Genomic DNA, 21,569 nt, shown 5'->3' with positions numbered 1-21,569 from the left:
AAAGGAAAAGGGCCAGGGGCAGTGATGCATGCCTTCTTTTATCTCAGCACTCAGGAGGCAGAGGCAGGCACATCTCTGTGAGTTCCAGACCAGACAAGTAAGACCATGTCTAAGAGAAAGGGAGGGAGGGAAGAGAATGGGGGTTTGTATCAGATAACCCAGTAACCTTAAGTCATGGGCCAGTTAGTGGTATAGCTAAGATTTATGTGGCTTTAGAGTCATTTTCTGTCAAGCATTAGGATCCCTTAAGATCTCTTCCAGCTTTAATATATCATGCTGTTCTCTGTCAGATTCCTGATTCTTAATTTTTTCTTAAATTCATAGTTACTGGGATTTGGTGATAGTGTATGTTTTCAATTTGTCTTAACATTGACATAACAGAATTTCCAATAGTGTAACAGAATTTCCAACACATTGTCAACACTATTGGAAATTCTGTAGTTGTTTTCCATTGTCTCCAAACTTATCTAAAAATCCACTGGTGGGGACATTGTTTTGTTTGTTTGAATGTGTTGCAAATGAGATGATGTGTAAATTTCATCCTCACTTCAAAGTAGAGTAGAATTCTTTTAGTGATTCCCTGAGACGACCACCAAAACTTAGAAATGGTACTTGTGGATGCATCTAGATGCTAAGATGGAGTTGAATGATTCTTTTGGGAGAGGGGAATTCCCACATAGGTAATACTGTGTTCTTCATCAAAAGGCCTGTAATGTCTGCTTGTTTGTTCTAATGACCTAAGCATCTTTGTTGTTCAATGTTTACCTCTAGTTAATTTTGGCTTCTAAGATCATATAATTCTTTCCTTTTCTAGTTTTAGTTGGCATGCTTCTATAAAAACAAAAACAGAAAAACTTTCTACCTAGCAGCTTTTATACACATAGGAAGAAACAGTTTTCAAACATGGTTTCTTCTATGGTCTCAACAGATGACTAATTGGAGTTTGCTCTTGTTTTGTGTGTTATGTATATTGCTTGGGCTTTTTGAGGTTTATTGTTTTGTTTGGGGAGGTTGTTTTCTCAAGTTAGGGTTATCGAATTATGAAGACCTGTCTGGCTTGCCACTCCTGTGTAAACTGTGTTGGCCTTAAACCCAGAGTCCTCATCTTCTGCCTCCCAAGTGCTGATATTAAAGGCATATGTCACTACACCCAGCCCTGGCCTTCTGGTTTTATTGAAGAGGAATGGTAGGAGTAGGTGAATTTCTAAATTTATAAAGTTTGATTCATACGAGGTAGTGGTGCATCTTTAATCCCAGCACTCAGGAAGCAGAGGCAGATCTCTGAGTTTCAGGACAGCCAGGACTACACAGAGAAACCCTGAATAGAAAGGAGGAAAAAAAAAAAAAGATTTGATTAGTTTTATTCCCTTGCTTTGTATTGTACTTACTGGCAATCGTATAATTCCTTCATTGGCTAGCAGAGTTTCTCTAGGTTCTGTAGATGTAACCAATCGTCTTATTAAAATAAGAAACACAGAGCCAATGTAAAAGAGAAAGCCGAGAGGTCAGAGCTCAGAGATAAAATCTTACCTCCTGCAGTGCTCTTAGCTTCCCCGAGAGAGCTTCTTCCTGTTTGTCTGTCTTTAAATAGTCTTTCTGTTCTGCCTTCTCATTGGTTGTAAACCCAACCACATGACTGCCTCGTCACTGCCTGTAAGTACCGCCCTCCAGGTCTTAAAGGCGTATGTCTCCAATACTGGCTGTATCCCTGAACACACAGAAATCTACCTAGCTCTTCTAACCACCACGCTCTTGCTATGGCTCTAATAGCTCTGACCCCAGGGCAACTTTATTTATTAACATAAAATTAAAATCACATTTCAGTACAAATAAAATATCACCATAAGGTTCGGCTTTAATCTTTGTGTTGCAGTGTTGAGACTTTAGTAGCTTACTTTTCCCTGGAATGCCTACCAATTGCAGGCTCAGCTGTTGACACCTGCGACCTCACATAGCCATTTGTCAGGAGCCTGTTTATACGGACAGTGTTTTGTTGTTGTTTGTTTTTGATACAGGTTCTCTTTATGTAGTCATGTTTGTCTTGAGACTTGGTTGGCCTTGAACTCTCTAGGGATTAAAGAGGTGTACCACCACACCTGGCGCTTTGGACAGTGGTTTTTCTTGATCACAGCAAAATAGGACATATGTTGCTATTAGCTCAATCATTGTTCTTAAGATTTTTCAATGAATACAGCCAAGGAAAATGTGTGTGTTAAGGTAGATTGAGGCCAGGCTGTAGTGGGGCACGCCTTTACTCCCAGCACTCAGGAGGCAGAGGCAGGCAGATCTGAGTTTGAGTCCAACCCAATCTCCATAGTGAGTTCCAGGACAGCCAGGGCTATGTTGAGAGACAGACCCTGTCTCAAAAAATTCTCAGGAGTACACGTTGATTTATTTATTTATTTTTCCTAATTCAAACCTGGAAATTTAGAAATTGGTTTTACTCCTTATGTCTTATGTCTGCTGCTCTTTTTCCTTTCCAGAAAATCCTGGTTCAAAAAGACATCAGAAACATACCAAAAATACGGAGTATATCAGAAATACCAGACATGAGAATTGTTGTATGACTCATTTGCCTTTTCTTTCTTTCTTTCTTTCTTTCTTTCTTTCTTTCTTTCTTTCTTTCTTTCTTTCTTTCTTTCTTTCTTTCTTTCTTTCTTTCTTTCTCTCTCTCTCTCTCTCTCTCTCTCTCTCTCTCCCTCCCTCCCTCCCTCCCTCCCTCCCTCCCTCCCTCCCTCCCTCCCTCCCTCCCTCCCTTCCTTTCTTTCTTTCTTCCTTTCTTTTTTTTTGTTTTTTTGTTTTGTTTTGTTTTGTTTTGTTTTGTTTTGTTTTTCAAGACAGGGTTTCTCTGTGTAGCTTTGCGCCTTTCCTGAAACTCACTTGGTAGCCCAGGCTGGCCTCGAACTCACAGAGATCCGCCTGGCTCTGCCTCCCGAGTGCTGGGATTAAAGGCGTGCGCCACCACCGCCCGGCTTCATTTGCCTTTTCTGATAGCACAGAAAACAGTTTTGAATTGTCATCCAAAATAATTATTGATGATAGTTTGACATTTTTAATTTTCCTCATTGTCTTTTGTTTTTTTCTCTTTTAAGATTGATTTACTGTTATTTGTTTAATTTTCTTTTTCTTTTCTCTCTTCTCTCTCTTTCTTTTTTTCTTTTCTTCTTGAGATAGGGTTTCTCTGTGTAGCCATGGCAGTCCTGAAACTCACTCTGTAGACCAGGCTGGCTTTGAGCACACAGAGATCTGCCTGTCTTTCCCAAGGGCTGGCATTAAATATACGTGTGTGTGTGTGTGTGTGTGTGTGTGTGTGTGTGTGTGTGTGTGTGTGTGTGTGTACACGTACCACCATTGCCCAGGGATTTACTTTTATTTTTATGTCTATTATTGTTTTGCCTACTTGTATGTCTTTGTACACATGCATGCCTGGTGCCTGAGGGCAGAAAAGACATTGTATTCCCCTGGAAGAACTGGAGCAGGTGGTTGTGAGCAGCCCTGTGGGTGCTGGGAACCAAACCTGTGTCCTGTTCAACAGCAGCAAGTGCTCTTAATCCCTGAGCCATCTCTCCAGCCACTCGTTTTTTGTTGTTTTTAGTTCTACTTTATCTAGAGCATATCCCATATCCCTCTTTAAATCTAAATTCTGTACACATCCTTCACACCTGTAGAAGATTGGTTCCAGAACATTTAAGAATTGGATGTTTAAGAGGACCCACCTGAGTGTATTTAATACTCATCACCAGTCTTTGTTCATGTCTGTCCACTTATTCTAATACTCATTGTCAAGTCATAAGGAAGGACTCATGGGCATTAAAAATTTTTTAGATTTATTTATTTCCTTTATATGTATGAGGGTTTTGCCCAAATGTATGTGGTACACTACATATGTACCTGGTAGTCTGAGAGGTCAGAAAAAGGCATCAATCCCCCTGGAACGGAGTAAGGCATAGTGTGAGCCACCATGTAGGTGCTGGGAATCAAACCCGGGTTCTCTGCAAGAGCAACAAGTGCTCCTAACCACTGAGCCATCTCTCTGACCCCTCATGGGCATTTTAATCTCTGATGTCAGAGAAAGTGCATCTGCTATTTTAGTACTTAAAAGTCATTTTGACAGGGCATAAAAAATTTTGGCTTATTTGCTTTTCTTTGAACTAAAATACATTCATTTCTTTCTAGCATTATAGATTACTATCCATGTCAAATGAATGTTATTTCTTTTACAAATCTATTACTTATTTTACTTATATTAATCAAAAGAGTTTTTTCCCTTTTTCTTGTTTTTTTTTAAATTTATTTTATATGAGGTATATGAATGTTTTGCCTGTGTATGCGAATGTGTACCATGTGTATCCCTGTTGGATCCCCTGGAACTGGGATAATGGATGGTTGCGTACCATCATATGGGTGCTAAAAATCAAACCCAGGTTTTTTGCAAGGGCAACAAGTGCTCTCAACCACTGAGCCATCTCTCTAGCCCCTCTCCCTTTTTCTTTAACATTAATTTTTCCAAAATATGTCTTAACCATTTGATCAGCTTTTGCAGGTAAATAGTTTCGGCCTTTCAGTATGTAGCTTCAAATGCCCCCCCCCTTCTTTAAAGAAAGAAAGGATTATCAAATCATAGTTGGTATTTATTTGTTCTGCTCCTATTGATGGTGGTGGTGTTCTTTGGGCCCCCTAGTAGAAATGTGTTGGATTTTCTTTTACATTTGTCCTGTTCTCCTTGATGTTGTTTCTATTTCTCTCTTTACTATAAAATGTCCTCCTTGCCCTCTTACACTTTATTTGTTACACTTACCCTCAGTAGCATTTCTAGGTGTGTGTTGGGGAAGGGGGTATGTTTTTGATTCTTGTGGTTGCCTGTCCTGGAATTTACTCTGTAGACCAGGCTGGCCTTGAACTCACAGAGATCTGCCTGCCTCTGCCTCTTAAGTACTGGGATTAAAGGAATGTGATAACCACTAACGGGCTTGAAAGAATACCTCTTTGGTGTTTGCTGAAGAAGAGATTCTTACAAAATCCTGATATTTTAGAAATCTGAAGTAAATATTTTAAAATGTAATTATGCTTTAAGAATAGCATACTTTAGCAAGGCATGGTAGCCCATGCCTTTAATCCCAGCATTCAGGAGGCTGAGGCAGGCAGATCTCTGTGAGCGCACAGCCTCATCTACACAGTGAGGTCCAGGACAGCCAGGACTATATATAGTATAAAGTATATATAATATAAAGAGATCTGTCTCAAAATAGAAAAATAGCACTTTTTATAAATCTGTTATCTGTTTATGGCTTTTTAAATTTAAAGGAAACATTTTATGGAGCTACTTTACAAAATGTCATTCTCATTAAAATACTTCTGATATTCTTAGGATTCAGTACCTGAGAAGTATAGTGTGTACATGTGAGGCTTGTTTTTCTTTTTATGGTTTTATAATATGTCTAAACTATTATTCTTAAATTTAGGTTAAATGTGCACAATACTGGCCAACAGATGACCGAGAGATGCTGTTTAAGGAAACAGGATTTAGTGTGAAACTCTTATCCGAAGATGTGAAGTCATATTATACAGTACATCTACTACAGTTAGAAAATATCAATGTAAGGCTTTTCTGGTTTCAGAGTTTCAGTTTTATCTGATGGTTTTAAGAATTCTTTAATACTAGACTTGGTACTGTGCTTGGATTTGAATATTTGTAATACTATCTGGTCAAAACATGTTTAGATTATATTTCTGTACAAAGTAACTCTGAAGAAATCCTAAAAACAAAGAATTACAGTGTTCAGGTTAATATTAATATGTGAAGACTGAAAATTAATTGTTGGCACTGGAGAAAAGTCTCAGTGTTTAAGAGTACCCGCTGTTCCTGCAGAAAGCATAGGCTCAGCTCCCAGTACCTGTGTCAGGAGGCTCACCATTGCCTGTAACTCCAGCTCTAGGGAAACCAATGCCCTCTTCTGGCCTCCACAGCCTCTGGTACATATACGATGCACATAGATATATGCAGACATTCAGACATACACATAAGTGCAATAAGTCAATAATCATGCTATGTGGTGGTGGCATATGCCTTTAATCCCAGCACTCAGGAGGCAGAGACAGGCAGATCTCTGTGAGTTCAAGGCTAGCCTGGTCTACAGAGTGAGTTCCGGGATGGCCAGGGTTACACAGAGAAACCCTGTCTCACAAAAGGAACAGAAAAAAGAAAGGAAAAAAAATTACTAAAAATACAAGAAGGGATGTTGTAGGTTTTGGGTATAGCTTGGTGACCAAGCACTTGCTTAGTATACTCTAGGCCCTAGATCAAGTCCCAAGAACCGAAAACTAAACCATAAGTGGGTAGTGAATAGAGCTGAGTTGTAAGGTACGTTCTTGGCTTGCTTGAAGGTTTGGGGTTTAGTACCCATCACCAAGAAAAAGCAGAACAACATCCTTGGTAATAAAGAGAGCATTGCTGGATTCACATTCCTGTTCTGCTACTCAGTAGAGGTATGGTTTCCTCATCTATGAGATGGAAATTGTGTATTTGCAGGCTGTTGTGGAAATCAAATAAAAGTATAGTTGTGTATAAAACATCTTATGCCAGTAGGCTCAGTCGGATAGCTCCTGGTACTTAACTAGTGTTGAAAGTTGCACAAAGGTTAAAAAAGACTTGAAAAAAAAAAAAAAAAACTTGGAAGTGACATACAGAAATTTGATTTCATTGAGTTGGGAAGAAAATGGTAAAATAAGTGTAGCATATGATCTCAGGAATATTTACCTAGATCTTTTCTCCAGAAGTCCATGAATCTCTCCTTGGTACATGGTTCTGACACGTATACACAATAGACTGCAAACATGTTGCTGTCACCCTGAGTATCAGAGAGGCCAATTCTTTCCTGTTTATCTCCTTTGTTTGCACTGTGAATTAGAGTAAGTTAGAAAAACAATGGAGAATGCTTTGAGTTGTTAATAGAAACTAGTATAATTAGAAAATAAGGAAATGTGGAATGGATCTAGTCCATAGACACTTCATAAAGTGAAATACTGTTTGAGTTGATATTAATATGTGATATGCTAACAACTAAAGATCTGTAGAAAAGATAAAGACATACATGTACTTTTTAGATGGGTGGAAATACCTTTTGTGGTTGCTCTTAGGAAATCTCTTTTCCTTGTAGAGAAAATGTAGCTACATTATTGTATACTTAGGGCCAAAGGTTTGGTTTTCTTCCTGTCCAGTTTTTCATGGTCCTCACATGTTTTATAGGTCACCTAGTTACTTTGTTCATTTGTTTGGTTGTTTTTGTTGAGACAGGTCTCAGAATGGCCTTGAAATTCCCTGTATAGTCAAAGATGGCCTGGAGCTTCTGATCTTCCTATCTCTAACTCCTGAATGCTGGTATTACAGGCATGCACCACTACACCCAGTTTTATGTGCTGCTAGGGATTCAGCCAGAGTTTGGTGTATGACCCAGGGCTTTTTACATATAAGGCAAGCGCTGTTTCCACTGCTGTAGCCCCATCTCTAGTATTTTTGTTTTCACATGTTTCAAAACATGTTTCTGCAGCAATAATTATGTGTGTGTATAAGAAAAAAAATTAAGGGCTTACAGAGATGGCTCAGTGGTTAAGAGCACTGGCTGTTCTTCCAGAGGTTCCGAGTTCAATTCCTAGCAACCACACAGTGGTTCACAACCATCTATAATAGGATCTGATACTCTCTTCTGGCCTGCAGATGTTCATGGAGATACAGCACTCGGATACATAAAATAAATAAATCTAAAAAAATTATTTAAAAAACGAGAGCTAACTTCCCCTTGATTTTCACATTTCAGAGTGGTGAAACCAGAACAATATCTCACTTTCATTATACCACCTGGCCAGATTTTGGAGTTCCTGAGTCACCAGCTTCATTCCTAAATTTCTTGTTTAAAGTTAGAGAATCTGGCTCCTTGAACCCAGACCACGGACCTGCAGTGATCCACTGCAGTGCAGGCATTGGGCGCTCTGGTACCTTCTCTCTTGTAGACACCTGTCTTGTTCTGGTAAGTGTCTCTGGTGACCTCATTTCAGTTTTGGGAGCTTTTTTGGTTTGGTTTGGTTTGATCTCCATGTAATAGCCTTGGCTGTCCTGTAACTCTGTTTGTAGACCAGGCTAGTCTCAAACTCACAGAGATCCAACTGCCTCTGCCTCTTGAGTACTAGGATTAAAGGCATGCACCACCCTGCCTGGCCAGTTTCGTGTTTTTGCTTTGCTTTGTTTTTTGTTTTTGTTTTTCGAGACAGGGTTTCTCTGTGTTGTTTTGGTTCCTGTCCTGGATCTTGCTCTGTAGACCAGGCTGGCCTCGAATTCACAGAGATCTGCCTGAGCGCTGGGATCAAAGGTGTGCGTCACCACTGCCTGGCTCGCTTTGCTTTGGTTTATGGTTTTATAATATCAATGAAGGGCTTCCCTGTGTAGCCCTGGCTATCTCTAGAACTCATTTGGCTGGCCTCGAACTCAAGAGATTCACCTGCCTCTGCCTCCCTAGTTCTGGGATTAAACATGCATGCCACCCAGCTGATAAACATTTGTAAAAGATTTTAAAATTATGTTTGTGTTTTCCCTACAAATATGTATGTGTATCATGTGCCTGACTGGTATCTGAGGAGGTCAGAAGAGAGCATTGGATTCCTAAAACTTGAGTTGCACATAATTGTAAGGCATCTGTGTGTGCTGGGAACCAAACCCTGGTCTTCTGCAATAGCAGCCAGTTCTCTTAACCACCTAGCCCCTTAATTTGTTTTTAACTGTTTCTATAGGGAACAGTACGTTCTAATGTCATATATTAAAACTCTAGATTTTTTTTTTAGGTTAAACCTGTACTTTCTCATAGAAAATCTCTAGCTTCCATTGTTTATCTCCTGGCTGGTATATGAGTGTGTCCCAAACAATTCCAAAGATTTTCTAAGAAGTTTTTCTCAGCCAGGCGTGTGTTGAACCTGTCATCCCAACACTTAAGTAAGCTGACACAGAAATTTTGCCTCAAGTTTGAGGACAGCTTGGGCTAAGGAGTGAGACCCTATCCAAGAAAGGAAGAATAAAATTAAGTGTCCCAACCTAAAAGAGAGAGAAATGGCAAAAGGAAAAAAATATCGATTTAGTAGTTAGTGCATGCCTATCATCTGAGGCCTGCAAGGGTTACCTAGTAAGATCCCACCTCCAAAGGAAATCCCAGTCTCAACTGGGGAGATGGCAAGCGAGAGGGTTCAAGTTCAGATTCCCAGCATACACTTAGAAGCCAGGCACAGTGGTACATAATTGTAATCCCAGAACTTGGGGGGGGGGTGGGAGTGGAGTCAGGTGGATCCCTAGAACTCACTGACCAGCCAGCTTACCCAGATCATTGAGACCTGTCTTAAAAAACAAGAAAGAAGTCCAGGTGTAGTGGCATACACCTTTAACCCCATCAGAAGGAGAAGATTCTCTGAGTTCCAAGCTAGCCTGGTCTACATTGCAAGATCCAGGACAGGACAGCCATAGCTACATAATAGAGACCCTGTCTCAAAAGAAAAAGCAATTGAGGAAGATACCTGATAATGTGCCACTGGTCTCCACACACATGGATATGTATGTGCCTCCACAAATACATTCATCCGTCATATATATATATATGCACAATATAATTTGTAATTTTTTAAAAATATATTTGAAAATTGGGTGCTAGCAGACTGGTTGAGCAGGTAAGATATTTGTTGCCCAGCCTGATGGCCTGAATTCTACCTTAGATCCTACTGGGTATGAGAAAGTCAACTCCCACAAATTGTTATCTGACTTTAAATATTTTTTAAGCCAATGTGGTGGTACATGCCCATAATCCCATGCTTAGGTGATGGAGACAAGAGAAACAAGAACATTTGGAGTTTGAGCTAGCCTGGGCAACACGAGAATATGTCTCTAAACACACGCTACCACCACCCCCTTTCTGGTAGCTTTGTAAGCAGAATTAGAAACTTCTGCCTTCAGTTAAATTCACATGTGGTATTAAATTTATTTTCTGTCATGGATAAGTATTTCATCTCTCATTTAAAAGCCAAGGCTAATTAATGTACTTCCCAGGGTTACTATGAAAATTCTGTGAATTAATGATATTTTTCTGTTCTGGTTAGCTTCAACTGTCAATTTGACACAGCCTAGAGTCATCTCAGAGGAACACTTCAATTAAAAATTCTGTAGATCAGATTGGTGTTATTTGTAGAGATGTATCTTGATTACTGTTGATATAGGAGGACCTAGCCCACTGTGAGGATTACCATCCCTAGGCAGGTAGTCCTAAACTATGTAAGAGTTGGGGGTGAGTACAAGCTGCGTATGAGTCATCAACATCCCTCCATGGCTATGACTGTAATTCTTTGGCTGTGCAAGAATAATGGGTGGTTGCCACCATGTGTCAAATCATTTTTTCTTTAAGAAGAACCACAGCACAGCTAAGGTCTGAGCAGTCACCTTGTATTGCTTCTGTTTTCTGGACTCAGACAACTTGGTTTTGGCTTTCTTGCAGATGGAAAAAGGAGAGGGTGTTAATGTGAAACAAGTATTACTGAATATGAGAAAGTATCGAATGGGACTTATTCAGACACCAGACCAGCTCAGATTCTCCTATATGGCCATAATAGAAGGAGCAAAGTACACACAAGGAGATTCAAATATACAGGTAAATCACTGTCACTAATGTTAGGTAACCAGACTCCATCTATATCCGCATTCTTTCCTTACTCAGTTTGGTAGACCAGCTGGCTGTCTTGAAATTATAAAACTTCCCAGCATTCTCCAGGCGGTGGTGGCACAAGCCTTTAATCCCAGCACTCAGAAGGCAAAGGCAGGCAGATCTCTGAGTTTGAGGCCAGCCTGGTTTATAGAGCGAGTTCCAGGATAGGCTCCAAAGCTACACAGAGAAACCCTGTCTCAAAAAAAAAAAAAAAAAAAAAAAAACTTCCCAGCATTCAAGAGGCAGAGTTGGTAAGCCCGTTGCTGAGAGCTCAAGGCCAGCCTGGTACTTTATATTGAGATCCTGACTTTAAAAAAAAAAAAAATCACATGAAGGCAGGCAGTGGTGGCACATGCCTTTAATTCCAGCATTTGGGAGGCAGAGACCAGGCTAGACTCGAACTCAGAGCTCTGCCTCCCTCTGCCACCCAAATGCTGGAATTAAAGGCATGTGCCACCACCGCCTGCCTTTATGTGATTATTTTTATGGGTGTGTACATGTTTGTGTTTTCAAGCAAGAGTAAACAGGAAGTGTAGAGAAAACAACTTCCAAAACTAAGAAATGAGAGAGACATCTGGCTACCTGGATTTTTCTCTTGTGGTAGTCAGCCCCCAATTATGACATAGAGACTCATTATTAATTATGAAAGTCGGGCTGATAGCTTAGGCTTGTTTTTAGCCAGCTCTTACAACTTAAACTTGCCTGTTTCTATTAATCTATATGCTGCCCCAGGCTCATTTACCTTATCTATGTACTGTTCATCCTGCTTTCCTGCTTCCTCCTTGTTTCCTGGGTCTCTGCCTTCTCCTTCCCACCATTTTCTCTTCCCTTAAAATCTGCCTAGCACTTGGCCATTTAGCTTTTTATTAAGCCAGTGCAAGTGATGCATCTTCAAAGTGTACCAAAAAATTATTCCACACTTACTACTTCTCTTCTGTACCTAGAAACGGTGGAGAGAACTCTCTAAAGAAGATTTGTCTCCTGTCTGTGATCATTCACAAAACAGAGCAATGACTGAAAAGTACAATGGAAAGAAAATAGGTTCAGAAGAGGAAAAACTAACAGGACTTTCTTCTAAGATGCAAGACACTGTGGAAGAGAACAGTGAGAGGTATGTGCCATGTGGTGACCTACTAAGAAGGATGAGGCTATTTAATAAATTCTGGATGTGTGAAATAATATAGATCTTTTACTTAGGTCAAAGTGTTTGGGTGGTGTTTGATGACAGAAATGTTTTCAAAGAGTTTACTGCCTCATTAAGAAAGCCAGCACAAGCTGGTCTGTGGTGGTGCACTCCTTTAATTCCAGCACTCGGGAGGCAGAGGCAGGTGGAACTCTGTGAGTTTGAGGCCAGCTTGGTCTACAGAGTAAGTTCTGGGACAGCCAAGGCTACACAGAGAAACCCTGTCTCTTAAAACTAAAAAAAAGAAAGAAAGAAATTAGTCAAAATTCACCTTTCTGGGACTGTAGGTATAGCTCAGTGGCAGAACTTACATTCAATATAGACAATGCCCTGGGCTCAGTCCTAAGCATCAAGGGGAAAAAGTATTTGCCTGCATTTTATAAAAGCTAACATTTCAATATACAGGTACTTGTGCCTTTATATTTTAAAGATGTATTTTAATGGAGCAAATTAACTCCTTATTTATGGCTTTAGTAGTTTAGACTACCGGTAGAAGTTTAAAAGTTGTTCCTCCTGGTATCCTGGCAAAAGGAAATATGCACACAAAGCAGACTGGCTCCCTTATTTGTACTCTTAGATCTTTTTACTTATATATCACTTTATGAGTTGTTATGGTGAATTTTCATTTCTTAGAGCAAATTCTAGCAAATACCTTTCCTAGCTTACAGTAGTAAGCATTCTGACTTTTCACACAACTTTCACACAGGCAAGGGAGGCTGTTTATATAATAAGTAATAAGAAAAAGACAAGCAGTGGTGGTGCACACCTTTATCTCAGCACTCGGGAGGCAGAGCCAGGCAGAGCTCTGTGAGTTCGAGGCCAGCCTGGTCTACAGAGTGAGATCCCAGACAGGCACCAAAACTACACAGAGAAACCCTGTCTCAAAAAACCAAAAAAGAAAAAAAAGAAAGGAAAAAAGAAAAAGACAAACACCTGGGCATTGGTAGCACACACCTTAGATCCCAGCACTTGGAAAAGAGAGGCAGGTGGATCTCTGAATTTTGGTCTACAAAGTGCGTTCCAGGACAGCCAGGGGTACACAGAGAAACCTTGTCTCAAAAAACAAAAAAGAATGAAAAGAAAAAGACAAGCAAGACTCCATAGGACTTAGCACTATAGATGCACACCGCTTACTTCTGATGATTCCAACTTTGGTGTTAATAAGAAAATCCAGTCCGTGACTGAAGATGGAGCTTGCCTCATGTGCACAGAGCCCTGTGTTAACAGCTCCGGCACCACTTACGAAGTGGGTGAGGAATTCCAGCACTTGAAGAAGCAGCAGGGTCAGAAGTGGAGGTCATCCTTAGTTACACACTGCCTTGGAGGCCAGCCTGGAACCCTTGTCTTTGGGTTTTTGTTTGTTTTTAAATGATGGCCAGCAAATAAGTGCCTCACAGCCTAAGTTTGATCACTGAATCCCATCATAAGAGGAAGATACCCGACTTCCCACAGTTTTCCTTTGACCTCTGCAGGTTCTCTCTCCCTCCCTCCCTCTCCTCCCCAGCATACACACAAGTACAGTAATTAAATTAAAAATTTTAATTAAAAAAGAAACTCAGAGGTGTATACCTATACTCTAGCACTCAGGGGGCTGAGGCAGGAGAATCTCAAGTTCCAGGATAGCCAGGCTTGCATAATGAGATCTGTTTCTAAAAATAAGTCGAGAGTCTTCCATCTAGTCAGGGCTCATGCTTGTATCTAGTGAGGTGATGCTGTGGTATCCCCAGTCTGGAAGAGGTTCCACACCTTTTCTCCTTTGCTTGTCAGACGATCTTTTAGAATGTCTCGGAGTTTGGATTTCTTTAATCATTGTTTTTCTTAGTTAGATTGAAGTTAAACATTTTGACCAGGAACTGTCTTGGGATCTAATAGATACTGAAAAGGCAGTCAAGATTTTCTTTATCAGGAGAAATGTTCAGAGCTGTGACTTAAAAAAATCACTGCCAAGACTGAAGCTGGTCAGGTGTTTGCTGTCACATGTGTAAATGAAAAGAGATGGGGTTTGAGATAATTTTTTTGTAGAGGAAGAGTTCAGTGGTTGACATGTTGACATTGACCATTCTTCTGTGAATCTAGGACTTGTTGCCCTGGATGCAGAGAGCTTTCAGTGAAATAAAATTCCATATTGACAGGAAGATGGCAGTTAGAAATTTGTATGGTTAAACAGAAGAGTAGGCACCCTCCAAACAGCATTCATAGAAATAGTCAAGAGTATTCATCAAAGGACTTTGAGCTTTAGTTTGCTGTAACAAAAAGGGACCAGATGCTGGAGAACCTCCAGTCTGTCCCCTCTCAGCTGTTTGGGAAAGAGAGAGAGGAAAGAGGAGGAAGCAGGCAGTTTTGAAAAAATGTCTGGCTTACCTTCGGGTCCTAGAAGAGTGTTACTATCACTGTACCAGAAATTATACCCAGATTGGCAGAGTGTATCATGGCGTGTGGATCAATTGACTTTCCCTTGATTGTTACATTATCAGAAGAAGATGTATACTGAGAATTTCTGTGGTTGGTTGGTGGCCAGGCCCCCGTGTCAGTGTAATTAAGGCCTGCTTGCAGACATTTTACTTTGTCTCTGTCTATTCACAGTATTCTCCGGAAGCGTATTCGAGAGGACAGAAAGGCCACCACAGCTCAGAAGGTGCAGCAGATGAAACAGAGGCTCAATGAAACTGAACGAAAAAGAAAAAGGTGGTTATATTGGCAACCTATTCTCACTAGGATGGGGTTTGTGTCAGTCGTTTTGGTTGGCGCTTTGGTTGGCTGGACACTGTTTTCTTCTCAGTGAAATGTGCTATAAATAAACAGTTTCACCCAGCACCTTTCTGCACTAGTAGCTGACAGGGCTGCATTAATCTCAAGGGTTTGTTAGCAAATGCCTCATACCCCAGAAACGTTGATGTAGACTAGACACCAACCAGTAAGGGATATTCACAGTCACAAGCCCAACATCTCAGGACTCATCACTGCAGGTTCCTCTGAGACCCAAACTTCAATGACTCAAAATAAAGACAAACGTGCTTGTTGAAAACTGTTACATCTTACAGCTGTGTTCACACATGTCGAGCATCATGGTTTCACTGACCAATATTGAGAAATCCTTTATCACAAGGATTGGCTTTTGGAGGCTTTCTGGATTTTAACCTGCACTTGATATAAGCAATAAACATTGTGGTTTTTTCTACATTATTAATGGAAAGAAAATATCCTTTAAATAATGTGTGTAATGTGTAATGTACTGTTGAAATGGGCATTACAACTTTATATGCTTAACCATTTTAGGGTAAATATATTTTATAAGTACCTATTTAATCTTACTTTTGTAGTTAAATGTACTTTAAAAATTTCAACTTGAAAGTCTGTTACCATAGAAAAATAAATTGTGTGTTGACTCAGTTGTATACCGGATACATTTTCCCTTTCCTAAACAGAAGTTTGATAGAGGCAGTTGAAACTATGAGCAAGCTATTTCTACTACACAGTTTTATTTCTTTTGTATTTTATGGTTTATCTTGTTTTAAAAAGAAAAGCAAAGAAACAGAATTTTTCTAAACATGTCATTGAGGGAAAATTTTCCTTTCTGTGATAGTCAAGTGACAGTTGGTCAAGACTTAGTTTAAACAACAACAAAAACCATCCTGTTTTCTGCAGGATGTGATGGCACACACAGTGCTCAGGAAGCTAAGGCAAGAGGCTCAAAAGTTTGAAGCCAGCCAAGACTGCATAGCAAGTTCCTATCTTTAAAAATAAAAGTAGAAAAGGAGGCGCTGGAGGGGAGGTCAGAAAACACCAAGAATAAGAAATTGGATCTTAGCCATATGTGATGGTGCAAACCAGTCATCTCAGCACTTGAGAGATAGAGGCAGAAGGATCACAAGTTCAAGGCCAGCCAGGACTACAAGAAACACTGTCTCAAAAAACTGAAGTGGTTAAAAGAAAAGAAATTGATTGCTGTAAAGCCCATGCATGACTTACACTGTTCTTTTTTTTTTTCCTTTTTTTTGTGAAAATGTTAATGTAATTACCTGAACAGGATAATTTATGATTAGTAAGTAAAAGGAGCCAGCGTTTTATATATAGCATTTCAGCCCATTGGACTGAAATTTTGAAGTTAAAAAATTCAAGTTCTTTCTAAGTTCAATAAATAGTACATTGGTGTACAAACTTACATTGTCCCTTACCTTTGTAATGAGTTTTTTTGAAGCATATAACCACTAACAGGGTTTTGGTGGTTTCATAGTCTGTGCTTTGGATTTCAGGAGCATTACCCAGGCAGTGGAGAGGTTCCAAACCACCAGGACAGCATCTCTGCTTTGTGTCTTTCATATATCATGTCAAATTGCATTATAAGGCTTAATTACTTTAAATGAGACAGTTAATTTAAGGCAGTTTGAAAACTGTAGGAGCTGTGAATTGCCTTGAGAATCAGTCTTGAATGTGGTAAACTTACTGAAAGTCTGAAAGCGGGATGTAGGTGGTACTGCACACTAAATACAGTCATGTAATGAATGTCTGAGTCTGATTCGGTATTACTATGTCCTGTAACTTTGAAATGGAGAACAGGTAAGCAGGATGTTTCCTCTTGTCAGTTTGCATTACACCTGTTTAAACAGCAAGATTCTTATGCTTTAGAATTAGGTGGTTATTGGTTTTGAGTGCTATCTATTTATTGGCTTGTTTTTCCAAAATGCAGTGTGTTATGTTAGCCTAGTAGACTTTATTAAGATTCCAGTTGAAACAGGACAAGGTGACTCACACCTTTAATCTCATCACTAAGGAGGCCAAGACCTGTGAATTACGGCCTGGCCTGGTCTACATAGCAAGTTCCAAGCCAGCCAAGGATATACACTGAGCCCCTGGCTTGAAAGAAAGGAGTCCAATTGAAGATAGCCTCAGCTTAAACAGCTTCTTAGAAGAAAATACCAATAAGGCTGCACCCAGCCCTTTCCAGGATGTGCCTTCTAGAGATAGCATTGAACCTGCTCTCTTTGCTTCTCGGTGTGCACTGAGTGCTTCTGAGAACACATTTGGTGTAGCAGATCCTCGGGCCCTTTGGCAGAGCTTGTCTTTCTCCTGAGCAGATCTTTAAGGAGGAGTTTGGACAGCCGCAGCTTTAAATGACGTTTTTGTACTGCTTACTAAGTGTACTTGGCGTTTGATCACAGTGCCAATGGGCATCATGCTGGCCTTGTCGGAAGTGAGCTGTGCTGGTGAGACACCATGCCGTCTTAGGTGCTAGCCAGAAGAGGGAAGTCAGTGGTTTCTGGGCGCTCTACATCTTTGAGCTGTGTGCATTGGCCTTGTGCTATTTACTGATTTTAACTAATTTAGAAATAGTTTGACTTCAAATTCTGTCTTAATAAATTGGGAAAAGAAAAGTTATTTTTAAAGGGGCTTATTATTTACAGAAAAGAATCCTTAATTCCTATCTTTTCCTGCCTTGCTTTAATGCCATGATCAGTAGCTACACCTGTGGTTACATACGCCTTTCCAAGGTTAACCAGGTACCGTGTTATATCTGCTCACTGGTTTCTATCTATGCATGCTCAAACACAAAGTGTGAAAACAGTTCTTTTTAAATGTATGCATATGTAGAGACCATTTGTCAAGTTCAGCAGAGACTCTGAACACATTTGTCAGCTTTCCACATCTTGGTTCTTTCTTTTTATCCATTTCATTGTGTTAGCATTTGTACCTAAGAGTGAACAGGAAAAAGTGAGAAGATGTATTTTTCCACTTCTGTTCAAATAGCTGTGCTTTCCAGGTGCATCAAAGGAAAGCGTCCTAATCCCCGAGTTCATTTCACATGCACTTGACTTGTTCTTCTGTCTTAAATAAACTATAGTTGATGTTACGATTTCAAAAGTATGTCCACATTTTTTAGTGACGATGGGCAACAACCTCTAGTTCTCTTCCTTGCTCTCTACACCAGTTCCTGGGGTGGCAACTACCATTTCCTGCTAGGCACAGAAAGACTCCTGTTGAGTCCTTTCAAAATAGAGACTGGAACTTGATGGCAGTAAAAGCAACTTTATTGGCCATTGTATACAATTCATTTAACAGATTTACATTTCTAGATGTAATGCCTGTCAAGTCATTTCACAGATTAAAAATCTACACTGCCTTCATTTTTACTTACATATATAAATCTTTATTTGTGGTGGTTGTTGGGTGGGTTTGTTTATTCATTCATTTCTTGTTTTGTTTTGAGACAGTGTCTTGCTGTTTCCCAAGCATGGCCTTAAACTCCTCAGCTCAAATGACTTTCTTCTTCAGCCTGTTGAGCAGCTAACACCATAGGCACATGCTGCTGCACACAGCTTTCAAATATAAATTTTTTTAAAAAGATTTATTATGTATACAGTGTTCTGCCTGCAGGTCAGAAGAGGGCACCAGATCTCATTACAGATGGCTGTGAGCCATCATGTGGTTGCTAGGAATTGAACTCAGGACCTCTGGGAGAGCATTCAGTGCTCTTAACCTCTGAAGCATCCCTCCAGCCCCAAATATGAATCTTGAGGAAACTGTTTTAAAACTGTAGTCTTTAACCAGATGTCCCTAGATGTGTAGCCTGTTTCTTTAAATGTTCAGATAAGATTTCAGGCCTTTAGTCAAGATCTATTCATACTTCCTTCTAGTAGGGCCATCCCTGGGTCCTGATGAGCAGCATATGTAGACATGGCATGGATTCTGTGTGGTCTGGTGTTTGGTAGGAAGCTTCGCAGGGCTCGTGAGGGCTTTCATCTGGCTGAACTTGGTCTGTCTGTTTAGTTTGGAACTAAGTGCTAACAGAAATGCACGTTTTGTTTATATGCCAACAGCTAATAAAGTCTCTTTTTGAGATTCCTTTATATTTCTTTGTCACAGAATCTTGTATATACCTTTCCTCCCCCAAAATTAAATGTTTTTCCTCATTCAATTTGTCGTCTCATAACTTGAAATGCAGGCCTTGGTTATTGGCAGTGGCTTACTCCAGAGGAGATGTGTTCTATTCATCCTTTCCCTGAACTCACTTGTTTGGGTCGAATACCATTTCTTCCTCATACTGGTCTTCAGTTTGGTTGGTTGGTTGGTTTTGGTTTTTTAAGACAAGAGTTTCTCTGTATAACAGCCTTGGCTGTCCTGGAACTCACTTTGTAGACCAGGTTGGCCTCGAACTCACAGAGATCTGCCTGCTTCTACCTCCCAAGTGCTGGGATTAAAGGTGTGTGCCACCACCGCCCAGCTGGTCTTCAGTTTTTATCAGACAATATCAACACAATGTAGCATTTATACCTGGAATTACAGCTCTATCATTGTCCCACTGAGTATGGAAGGAGGAACTCATGTTGTGTCTTCCTCCATTCCTGCTCTGCCTAGGAGTCAGTCCTCAGTCAGGGACGTGTTACACGGCCAGTGTGTTCCTTCCTGGGCCCTAGGACAGCTTCAAGCCATCCTGTACAAGTGCTTTCTCTCAGCTGTGGCCACGGGGGAACCCATGGTCCTCTGCCAGTGGGCCTCTTCCCTGCTGTCACTCCCCCAGTGTGGTGCCATTGCCACTGTGAGCCGTGCTTGAGCTTGGCCTGCCTGATGGGCTTGGTGAAGGCTGACATTTAGTATTAAAAGAGCCCTGACCATCTCTGACTTTAGAGCTCTGCTTGGTTGTAAGATGCACGGTGGATGTGAGCGGTGAGTTGTGAGGTTATCACCGATAGGGTCTGCTTGGATGTTATCTACTTTTTACCTTACCTGTTTGGTTGGGGCTGCTGCAAGGAGAATTGCATGGGATTTTTTTTTTCTTTACAGAGACCATTTTTAAGAAGCATCGAATTATTCTTTGTAGTCACTCATTAGGCATAAGATTTTTCAGACCCATGATGCTGTCGATATTTTAAATGACTATTTTAAAAAATCTTTTAAGTTTGGAAAGTTGAGGAGAGGAAACCTGGGTAAGTTCCTTTAAAGCATGTTTGGCTTACCGTGGTTAGCCCTGGATGATCTCAATAGAATGCTAGTGTAAATGTCTCATAGCAAATCCACTTTTAATGCAGTGTGACTTTCCCTCTGCCATGGGCGTGTTCGCCATGGATCAGGGAAGAACACTGCAGTGTTTGCAGCAGCCGCATGGAGACAGCTGGTCCCCAGAACACCACCACAGCTCATTCCACTTGGTTTGCCTGGACCCATTATTCTTGCCTTATTAGAAATAAAGTGGTAAAGATCCATTCAAGTAAATATAATAGAACTATCTAAAAAGCCCACTTACCTTTATAGTCTTACAAAGAAAATCATTTCCTAAAAGTTATTCTAAAGATTTCCTCTTATTTTATTACCTCTAAACACTATTTGTAAAGAAGTAATGAGTTCTAAAAACCACATCTTGTCTATTTTTAAGTGGCAGTTTTATTATTCTTGGTAAATGTGTATTTAAAAAACACTAAGAAAGGGTGACAATGTGTGCATGTTGAACATCTGCAGTTCTGCCAGCCAGTTTAAATACTTAATCTGATTAGGTTTCATGCCACTTTAGATAGTACCATCCTTAAGTCAGAAGTAACTCATGCATGATCACCCAGCTTAGTGCAGATAAAGTTGAGATGCAAACTCCAGGCTGTGATTTCAGTGCCTCCAAGACTCAGGCATTTCTCAGTGTATCACACCACTGTTCTTTATTTCAAGTTTTTATTTAAACCAGACATTTAAATAAGGAAATAGTAGACAACCCATTCTTAACTAAAAATCTGAACAAATGTGCTTAATGAAGTGAAAGGGGGGAAAATCCCCTTTAAAATACTTTGTGTCCGTGGATTCCCAGAAATCGTCTGTGCTGAAGCACTACCTCACCCCTTCTGTCCCATCCCACATCCTGCTGCAGACAGAACCAACCACTTGGGTTCCAGGTTCCTGACTCTTCAATAAGCATCATGGTTTTTCTGTGACCGGCTGACATGTAAAGAGTATGGTTTCCTAATGACAACATTATGAGTAGTCAGTGTTGAGAAATCAAACGAGACTCTGTAGAGCACCACAGGAGCCTGGTAGAGCTGCCTGCCTTAGGGAGACAAGCCGGTAGGCAAGAAGAATCTTCATTCTCATGACTGGGGAGGGGACCCTAAATGATGGAGATCGGTTTATTTCCTGTCTATACATGGCGACAATACAAAAGTTAGCAAGCATTTACGTTGGTAGCCTGTGTGTGGGAGAGAGAAGGGGGTGGGATGGGGTGGGGTAAGGGAGTTGGTGTAAAAACGGAAATACTTTTAACCTCCCAAAAGGTTTGGTTACTGGCAAATAATTGTAAAATACAGCAAAAACTACTGCTTTTAACAGTCACATCCTTTCTCTTTGTTTAAATGCCTTCTCTTTTTTCTTTTTTTTTTCTGTTTTACTTTTGGCATTAAAATGCACTGAACTGTCATGTTTTACTTACTTCAGTAGTCATAATCGTTAGTAGTATCCTTCAGGAGAAAATACAAAGGCTGAAAATCCAACTTAAAGGTACAAGCCAACTTTTTGTCCAAACTTTGTATTTAAGCTTTCTAGCAGTGTTACAGTGGTTGTCCAAACTGGATTAGACTTTTGCATTGAAATCAAAGTATGGGTAAGTCTAGCACATATAATAAAATCTTGCTATATTCTTGTGGCTACATTATTTTTTAAACTTGTCTGTCTCTTGGTATATTGTG

General features: G+C 40.2%; 1 protein-coding gene across 2 annotated transcripts in view; it reads left to right on the top strand.

Moving 5' to 3' along the window:
* Positions 1–21,569, top strand: part of Ptpn2 (protein tyrosine phosphatase non-receptor type 2) — a 66,245-nt gene that overhangs the window by 44,031 nt on the left and 645 nt on the right. Inside the window, exons 5-9 of one of the 2 annotated variants that reach the window (XM_006970076.4) lie at positions 5,463–5,597; positions 7,815–8,024; positions 10,521–10,673; positions 11,672–11,838; positions 14,494–14,595. In XM_006970076.4, the coding sequence (XP_006970138.2) occupies positions 5,463–5,597; positions 7,815–8,024; positions 10,521–10,673; positions 11,672–11,838; positions 14,494–14,595 (767 nt within the window). The remainder of the gene's footprint in view (positions 1–5,462; positions 5,598–7,814; positions 8,025–10,520; positions 10,674–11,671; positions 11,839–14,493; positions 14,596–21,569) is intronic. The other variant, XM_006970077.4, reaches the window with a different exon arrangement.

The sequence above is a fragment of the Peromyscus maniculatus genome, chromosome 19, assembly GCF_049852395.1.
Source record: "Peromyscus maniculatus bairdii isolate BWxNUB_F1_BW_parent chromosome 19, HU_Pman_BW_mat_3.1, whole genome shotgun sequence".
Classification (NCBI taxonomy): Eukaryota; Metazoa; Chordata; class Mammalia; order Rodentia; family Cricetidae; genus Peromyscus; species Peromyscus maniculatus.
The sequence above is the reverse complement of the archived record's forward strand: the minus strand, read 5'-3'. Positions and strand labels throughout refer to the sequence as shown.